The sequence below is a fragment of the Carlito syrichta genome, unplaced genomic scaffold (genome assembly GCF_000164805.1).
Source record: "Carlito syrichta isolate Samal-C Ts95f unplaced genomic scaffold, Tarsius_syrichta-2.0.1 Scaffold303575, whole genome shotgun sequence".
Classification (NCBI taxonomy): domain Eukaryota; kingdom Metazoa; phylum Chordata; class Mammalia; order Primates; family Tarsiidae; genus Carlito; species Carlito syrichta.
In genome coordinates, this window is record NW_007247671.1 from 362,015 (window position 1) to 371,180 (window position 9,166).

Genomic DNA, 9,166 nt, shown 5'->3' on the forward strand with positions numbered 1-9,166 from the left:
GGGCCAGCCGGCACTCTCCTGCTGGCTCTCCTGGGTGCGGTGAGCGCAGCATCCTCCCCACCCCAGTGCAGAATGTCTGGGCCCAGCCCTGGGTTCAAATGCTCCCCTCTCCTTTCCCCCCAAGTGACCTCGGAAACTGCTCCCTGCTCTGAGGCTCGGATCCCTCCTCTGCAAATGGGGGGTCCCCACAGCCCCCAGCCCTCAGAGTTCTCAGGATGAAACGGGGACGTGCTGGGTGTAAACACCGCAGAACACAGTGCCAGGTCCTCCGGGTTCCCACGCCCTGTCTCCAAGAATCCGCTCCCGTAAAGGCGCCCCCTCCACCTCCGCTCTCCTGTCGTCCAGCACGCACCGACTGACTTGCCGCAGACGAGGCTGACGGCGTTGAGCGCCCCGGACGAGGAGCCGTAGACGCGGCGGGCGCCCTGGAGGAGGCGCGGGGCGCGCTGGCGCAGGCATTCGGTCACGCCCACGTGGTAGAGACCCAAGTAGCCGGCGCCAGCGAACGACAGGTTCCAGCTGCCCTCCTCCTCCAAGAAGCCCATGGCTAGCGGGGGCTGGAGGGAGTGAGCGTGGACCGGGAAGTGGGGTCGATGATGGATCGGGCTTGGATCCGGCAGGCTCCCTCACCGGTCAGGGATGGGACCACAATGCGTGCTGGACGGAGACAGGCTCAGTTGTGTCGCGCTGGCAAGACCCCGGCCGAACCTGCTACACCCCCCCCGCCCCGCCCCCCAGGCGTGTCAGCCGTCGCCCCAGCCAATGAAGTTTCGGGGCCTCGGTCACCCCCCCCAGCTGTGTGCCAGGTGCGTGCCCGGTGTGCCCCAGAAGTGCCACCCCCACACGCCTCTTCTGACCCAAATCGCCGGCACTGATTTCTGGGTGACACGGCTGGAGAGTGGGGACCAGATCTTCCGCCTGCTCTCTGGTAGTCTTGGCAGGATTCCAGCCCTAGCATTAGAAGTGAGGTGCAGCCCGGGGACAGTAACAACCAGAAAGTGGTGGACCTGGATTCACAACACCTGACCCATGGATCCTGGGGTCCAACTGGGTTTAAGTCTGCAGCTGTGCAGCTGTTCAGGGAGGAGAGGAGACGCCTAGGAGGCAGAAGGCACGGGGGGACCAGACCCAGCCCAGGCCCAGCTTTCCCCAGACTCCTCACTCTCTCTGGGCAGTTTTTCAGTCTAATATGAGAGACTTGGATGTGAGGACCTACCAATTCTGTGCTGATCGCTGCCCCTGAAAACACAGACCCACCATCAAGAGACCATCCCTAGGGGACAGACCAATGGCAGGGGACAGTGAGCTCCAGGGTGGCAGCAGCTGCCCCCTGCCTGCTAAGTATGTGAGTAGGGACCACTGTGTCCTCGGTCCGGGGTGCAGGGAGCCTGAGCTCTGGAGAGGCTAAGACACCCCCACAGCCAGGAAGTGCCTCCAAGATAACTTGTCCACAGCCTTGTCACCTGGACGGTGGTTCTGGAAGTCAAGCCAGGGCAACAGAAGAAATTCAGTACTCAAAAAAGTTCTCCAACGGGTCCACAGGGTGACGCAGAAGATGGGGCTGAGGCAACGTTGCTGTGGGTGGTGGGCAGAGACTTTCCCCTGCAACTAGGGGGCAGGATGAGTGCAACACAGTGGCGCACTCCACAGACCATCAGAGGGCCTGGCAAGGGCAGAACGAGGCTTCCTGCATGCCGCCATCGATGCCAACATTTTAAAGACACTCTCTCCACATGACTATGTATTTTGAAAATAATACAGATAATTACCTGGAAAGACATATGTTAAATAAAATAGAGCATGTGGCTAGGAGAATGGAAGGCAAGGGAAGGAGGGGGAGGGGGAAGAGGTAATGCATACAATACCAAGATAAAATTGGGCATGTTCTACAGAAAACCAAACACCGCCTGTTCTCGCTTATAAGTGGGAGTTAAACTAAGGCTCTATAGAGGCAGATGGACACTGGAGACTCAGAAGGCGGAGGGAGAAAGGGGGCGGAGAGACAAAAAAAAATCACCTATTTGGGAACAAAGTGCACAGGTGGGGGTGGTGGGCACTCTTAAAGCCCAGACCAATAACTATTTGTATCCCCTAAAGCTATTTAAAAGACATTTTTTTAAAGAGCATGTTCTAGCCGGGCTTGGTGGCTCAGCCTATAATCCCGCGCTTTGGGAGGCTGAGGTGAGTGGATTGCCTGAGCCCGCGGGTTCGAGAGCCGCCTGGGCAACTTGGCAATTTTTCACCTCTACAATAAATCAAAAAATTAGCTGGGTGTGGTAGCACACGCCTGTAGTTCCAGCTACTTGGAAGGCTGAGGCGGAAGGATCGCCAGAGCCCAGCAGGTCGAGGCTGCGGTGGCCGGGAGTGGCCACTGCACTCCAGTCTGGGCAACAGAGTGAGACTCCAACTCAAAAAAAAAAAAAAAAAGAGCATGTTCCAAAAAGAAGGGAGATGGAGAGACAGAAACAGCAGAGCTGGACTTGAACCCAGGCCAAGTGGACTTGAACCTGAAACTCAGGCTCTTCCCTGCACCACCCCCAGGAGTGAGTAGGGAAGACCCTCATAGACGCACGTAACTCTTCTCCAGACTACAGGGTACTTGGAGGCCTCTTTCCATGGCAGTGGGGGGTTGTTGGGTCAAGAGAGGCCTTATGGGGAGGGCCTCTGAAGGTTGGCAACTCATCTATGCAAGTAGGTACTTCCTACCCTGCACTGGGCTAAGTGCTTTTCCTAGGCTATCTTATTTCATCTTTGCAACAGTCTTGTGAGGTAGAATTACCAATCCCATCTTACAGATGAAGAACTGAGACGTAAACCAGGAGGAACCCAGGAGAGCCCAGCTGGCCTCTGTGTTGCCCTGAGAGAAGAGAAGGGGTGGGGGCAAGAGTAGTTGTGGGTGGGTCTATGGGCTAGGCTGGAGGAGTTCATGGGGCCCCGGCTGAGGGCATGGGGTTTTACTCCTTGGGGAGTGGTGTCTTCTCTGCAGGACTTGGGGCACAACAGTGCTTCTCAGAGGTCCTTCTGGAAGACTGAGTGTGGACAGGTTGGGGACCGCAGCACAGCAAAAATGTGTGGTTAGGTGACAAATACAAAATGCAAAACACTATGTGGAAGATGCTACCTTTTGTAAAAGAAGGGGAGCCGGGCTCGGTGGTTCAGCCTGCAATCCTTCGCCTTGGGAGGCTGAGGTGAGTGGATTGCCTGAGCCCGCGGGTTCAAGACCCACCTGGGCAGCGAGACCTCATCTCTACAATAAATCAAAAGGATCACCGGAGCCCAACAGGCGAGGCCGCGGTGGCCAGGAGCGGCCACTGCACTCCAGTCTGGGCGACAGGGTGAGACTCCAACTAAAAAAAAAAAAAGAAAGAAAGAAAGAAGGGGAAATAAGAAAATATTCATGTACCATCCCTGGGGAACTGGTCAATGGCAGGGGACTGCAGGCTCCAGGCTGGCGGCAGCTGCCCTTCCCCCCACTGCCCTAAGTGTGTGCGGAGGGACTACTGTGTCTTCAGTCCTGGATGGGAGGAGACTGAGCCCTGGATTTTTTTTTTTCCCCTTTTTCTTTTTGAAGAAAAAAGAGGCACCAAAAGGATGAGCTGGGAATTCGTTATTAGTATTTACAAGGGATGGATGGGAATGGTGAAAGGATGGAAATGAATACTTTTGGGGGGATGTGCTAGTTGTAAACACCACAGAACACAGTGCCAGGCATGAATAAAGTTGACTTTTAAGTCGCCTTAATGCTTTATACACTAAAAAAGAAAACAATCATCAAGATTACCAGGGAGGGGGAACCCTTAAATGGGGGCCAGATGTGGCGGCTCATATCTATAATCCCAGTACTTTGGGAGCCCAAGGGAGGAGGATTGCTTGAGTTCAGCGGTTCAAGACCAGCCTGGACAACATAGCGAGACCTCGTCTCTACCAAAAATTAGCCGGGGTGTGGTAGCACGTGCCTGTAGTTCCAGTTACTTGGGAAGCTGAGGTGAAAGGATAGACAGAGCCCAAGAGGTCGAGGCAGTGGTGAGCCGTGATAGAGCCACTGCACTCTAGCCTGGGCAGCAGAGTCAGACCCCCAGTTCAAAAACAAACAAACAAACAAACAAAACCCTTAAATTGGAATACAAGCAGAAACAAATGAACCTAACTATATTTCAAATTCATAACATAACCACACCACATGGAGACAGATAGAGTGTATGAACCCAAGTAGCTTTTGAACACAAAGCCTTCGACTAAAGCCTTGAGGTTAAAAACAAAAGGACTACAAACAAACATTGACCTCTACTTTTCGTGGTAGTATGGTAAGTGATTCTAGCAAGATGGTGAAACTGTTTTTGGTGATTTTGCAGGGATGAGCCAAGAGAAAATATCTTGAGGATGATAGATGTCAGGGCTGTCACTGTAGGAGACAGGAGTTACAAGTACGAAAAGACAGAGGCTAGAGCGAACCCTGAATCGGAATAGAGTGGATCAGCATGAATTTGTGGTTACACTGATGGATATGCAAGATAGTGATATGCATGTCTAATATTCTTACATATTTTATTTATTTATTTTTGTAAAGCTCTATCTTCTGAGAAAGCCTAGAAGCAAAAATACCCCAAAATGAATGAGTTCACTTAGCAGATCTTTGTTTCTAAATGCCATTTCACACAAAAACCAACGAAAAAGATCAATTGCAGGGCTCGGCAGGACAAGCACAGAATGAGACTGGGCAATCTTATTACATCAGAAAGTAAGGACATGCTGGAGAAAGAATGGGGATTTGTCACAAGAACCCTGGAGCCAGCTTGAAGAGAGTTTCACTGGCTAACCCTGGCACAATTTGAGCATCATACCAAATAATGTTAATAACAGAATGTTCGTGGAATAAAATAGTAATCTCTGGGTCCATACTGATACAAATAGATCAGTGAGAAAATAAACAGGGAAGAAGAAAAAGCTCCCCCTTGAGTAAAATACTAAATAATAATTGTAGACAGTAATATGAGAATGAAAAATCATGATTTTGCAAGATTCTTGATAATAAGTGATTCAAAGAATCCTCAGCAGAGGTTAAATCTGGTAGGGAACACAAATAGGATATTGACATATTTTCAAAGTATTGCCTTTACAAATTACTGTTAATTACAGAAGTAAAAATAGGTCTTAGTAGATTGACCCTGCAAATACACTTTAACCAAATAATGAATGTTCTCATCACCAGTAACCGGACAGTCTGACATCTTGAGCTTCCTAATATGATCCCCGGAGGAGGATGAACATTACATGAAAGACACAATAATGACCCTCCAAAGATGTCTACATCCTAATACTCAGAACCCGAGTGTGTTATAATACATGTCAGAAACATACTTAGCAGATGTGATTAAATATCTTAGAACAGGGAGATTATTCTAGATTATCTGTGTGGACCTAATCACAGGGGTCCTTGAAAGCTGAAAGAAGAAAGCAGAAGAGTCAAAAAGAAATGGAAACATAGTGCAACCATGCTGTTTTTGAAAGAGGAAGGGGCCATGAGCCAAGGAATATGGGTGGCTTCTAAGGGCAAGGAAATGGGTTCCTCCCCGGAGGTTCCAGAAGCAACCCATTTCTGATTCTGATCTGAAACTGTAAGATAATACATCTGTGTTGTTCTAAGCCACTTTGTTTGCAGTAACTTTTTTTTTTTTTTTGAGTTGGAATTGGAGTCTCACTCTGTTGCTGAGGCTGGAGTGCAGTGGCACACTCACGGCCACCCCAGCATCGACCTGCTGGGTTCCAGCGATCCTTCCACCTCAGCCTTCCTAGTAGCTGGAACTACAGGCGCACGCTACCACACCTGGCTAATTTTTTGCTTTATTGTAGACACCAGGTCTCACCGTGTTGCCCAGGCTAGTCTCAAACCCTCGCACTCAGGCAATTCTCTCACCTTGGCCTCCCAAAGTGATGGGATTACAGGCTTGAGCACCACGCCCAGTCATTTGTGGTGATTTTTTTACAGCAGCAATAAGAACTCAATAAATATCACTTCTATAGCATTCTTGACAAAAAAAGTATAACCCGGATATCATTATAAGGAACATAAGATAAATGTAAAGTAAGGGACAGTCTACCTAATAACTTGCCTATACTCTTAAAAAAAAAGTTAAGATTATGATCAACAAAGGAAGGCAGATTACAGGAGATTAAGGAGACATGACAACTAAATGCACTATATGTTCCTGAATTTGAGCCTGGCTCTGGGCGGTGGTGAAGAACAGGCCATAAAGGACATTATGAGGACAAATGGCAAAATGTAAATATGAACTGAATTAAATGTCAGTGCTGTGTTGCTGTCACATGTACTAATTTTAAATTTTAAAATTGTGCTGTAATTATGTAAGAAAAAATCCTTGCTCCTAGATAATACATTGGCATACTTAGGAGTAAAAAGGCACGATATCTGCAAATTAATCTCAAAGGAGTCAGAAAAAAAGAATCTTTTATCTATTTCTATGTATCTATGTATCTGTATCTATATCTAGAGAGAGAAAAATATGGCAACATAGGAATGATGGGAGAATAAAGGAGACATGTGTATTTGGATTTGTTTTGTTTTGTTTGCACTATGCTGACAACTTCTCTGAAACCATGAAATTATATTGAAGTAAGAAAGAAAAAAGGAAAGAAAAGGCAGGAATGAGCCCCTAGGAAAGACTGGCCAGATATGGTGGCTCACTCCTGTATCCCTAGCACATTAGGAGGCCAAGGCTAGAGGATTGCTTGAACCCAGGAGTTCAAGACCAGCCTGGGCAACATATTGAGTCCTCATCTCTAGAAAAAACATTTTTAAAAGTTAACTGGGCATGGTGGTGCATGCCTGCAGCCTCAGCTGCTCAGGAGGCTTTGGCAGAAGGATCACCTGAGCCCAGGAGTTCGTGGGCACAGTAAACCATGATCATTCCACTGCACTCCAGCCTGGGTGACAGAGTTAGACTCTGATTCAAAGCAAAACAAAACAAAACAACATTCCCTGACCCATATTGATGGGAATGAACAAAGTCAAAACATGATCCATAGACAGTGATACAAGATGCCAAGAAACAAAAGGGTGGGAGAGGGAAGAAGGACTCTACTGAAGCTGGGGCCCTGGATTTTTAAAGAGTCCAGGGGGCCAGGGATCCTAGGTCATCAGTGGGGAGGGCCACCGGGACAGTGGGGAGCAGAGTGGAGAGCAAAGAGAGTTGTCATCTGGAAATTCTTCCATCTGGGGAAAGGCTGTGGCTTAAACACACAAGGTCAATACATCACATAGCCCAGGACTTTGGCAGAAGAGAAGAAAGAAGAGGAGGAGGAGAAGGAAGATGTGGCTGGCGACCACCCAGACCTTGGTAGCAGGCAGGACCTGCTCCCTACTGACCCATAGTGCCTGTCCCTGTCCTGTCTCTGTCCCGCACCTAGCTTCTCGGCTGGGCCAGGATTTCCCAGGACTGTTTCCACCCAAGACCCCAGAACTGGGGATCTGAGACTGGACTCCTGGGTATGTGGGTCCTGAACGCAACTGTTAAGGCTTGGAGCGAGTCGCTGCCTCTCTCTGGGCCCTAATTCCCTCATCTGTAACTTGGACAAACTGAACTCTATCAGCATATCCCCAAATTTTCAAGAATGAGGGTCTCTGGACACACACACAAAATGCCCCTGGGCTGCCATATGACAATGTGTGTCATTTTAAAACTTGTTGATTGAGAAAATACTGCAGGACAAAGAGCTTGTGTGAAGTCAGCAACACTTTGGAAAGAGTGAGCAATGTATCTGGTCACAAGACAACTAGACAAACATTTGTCCCTGTGTGTACAAAGATCCTACGGTCCTAAAAAGCAAATTCACCTGGTCTGGTCACATGTTCCAGGTCCCCTCTGCATATCCTGTGCCCAGCACGAAGCCCAGCACACAGTAAATGTTTGTGAAATGAACATCTTGTCCAGATTAAGATGAGGAGAAATAGGCAGGCTGTGGTCCTAGATGGCATGCCTACCTGCTGATCTAATCCCTTGGGAAGTGGTCATGAAATCAGAGCAGACCCAAGTCCCCTCTCAATTAGCCAAGGAGAACAATTTCTTATCGAATATGTATTAAAAAGCTCTGGGCCACCAGCTCAGGGGCTTTTCCCATGAGACCATTGGAGTTTGAGTTATTCTGGACAAACGGGATTTGAGGGACAGGCAAATTTGTTCATCAGCTGGCTGATCAGAGAGTTCAGGGCAGAGAGGGAGGCCCACTCAGAAGGCAGAAGAGGGCCTGGGTTGGCAGCTCCAGATCTTTCTTGGAGCCTGGGCCCAACCTTCTTATTGATCCCAAGAGGATACCAAGGGTGGACGGCAAGACATCCTTATCAGGTGCCCTTTGAGGACTGGGTGCTGAGAGAAGGACTTTCCCAGGTAGCCCTCCCAACTGGGGGAAGCAGGAGCATCATTCCCATTCACAGGTGAGAAGACCACAGCTCAGGGATGCTGGCGGCTGACTGGCTGGCTGGTTGGGGCTGAACTGGAACAGGGTCCTGGCCTGCACTGTCTCCAGAACAGACTCAATCCTCTAAGAGAGGACCAACTCTTCATGGTGTACTGGGACTCAGCTCCAAAAGGGAAGAATCAAGCCTCAGGTGACCCTGTGAACAGCCTCTGTTTAGCAAGTGCCCTGGGGGACCTGGGAGTTATCCCAGTGGGGCAGATCTGCCTGTGAGGGGAAGGGGAGGGAAGAAGCCTGGCTGTCCTGGAGAGAACCCCTGACTGCAGCAACTCAGAGCAGGAGTCTCACCCCATCCCCAGAGCTCACCTACCTCCGGGACACCAGGTGCAGCTTCTCTCTCCCCTTAATAGAGCTGGGTGCCAACTTGACCTCTCTGCCCCAGCCCAGCCCTGAGGAGGCACCAGGAACCAAGGGCTGACCCCAACCCCCATCCAAGATGTGACAAAGGGAAACCATGGTCCAGGGAACCTACAGACACACCGAGGGCGTGTGCATTTTATAGACTGAAACACCAAGGCCAGATGTTCCTTCCTTCCTTTGTCTTGGCACCCTACCTTGATCCAAAAAGAATTTAAGAGGACTTCAAAATTCATCCTTCATGTGACTTTTTTTTCAGGGGGGGATACTAAGGGGAAGTATTGGCAGAAGAATAAGATTGATTAAGTACTGGCAAAGA

At 49.3% G+C, this 9,166-nt stretch overlaps 1 protein-coding gene across 1 annotated transcript in view; it reads right to left on the bottom strand.

Moving 5' to 3' along the window:
- Positions 1–545, bottom strand: part of PNPLA5 (patatin like phospholipase domain containing 5) — an 11,019-nt gene extending 10,474 nt beyond the window's left edge. Inside the window, exon 1 of the mRNA XM_008058674.1 lies at positions 343–545. Within this exon, the coding sequence (XP_008056865.1) occupies positions 343–545 (203 nt within the window). The remainder of the gene's footprint in view (positions 1–342) is intronic.
- Positions 546–9,166: the final 8,621 nt, after the last annotated feature.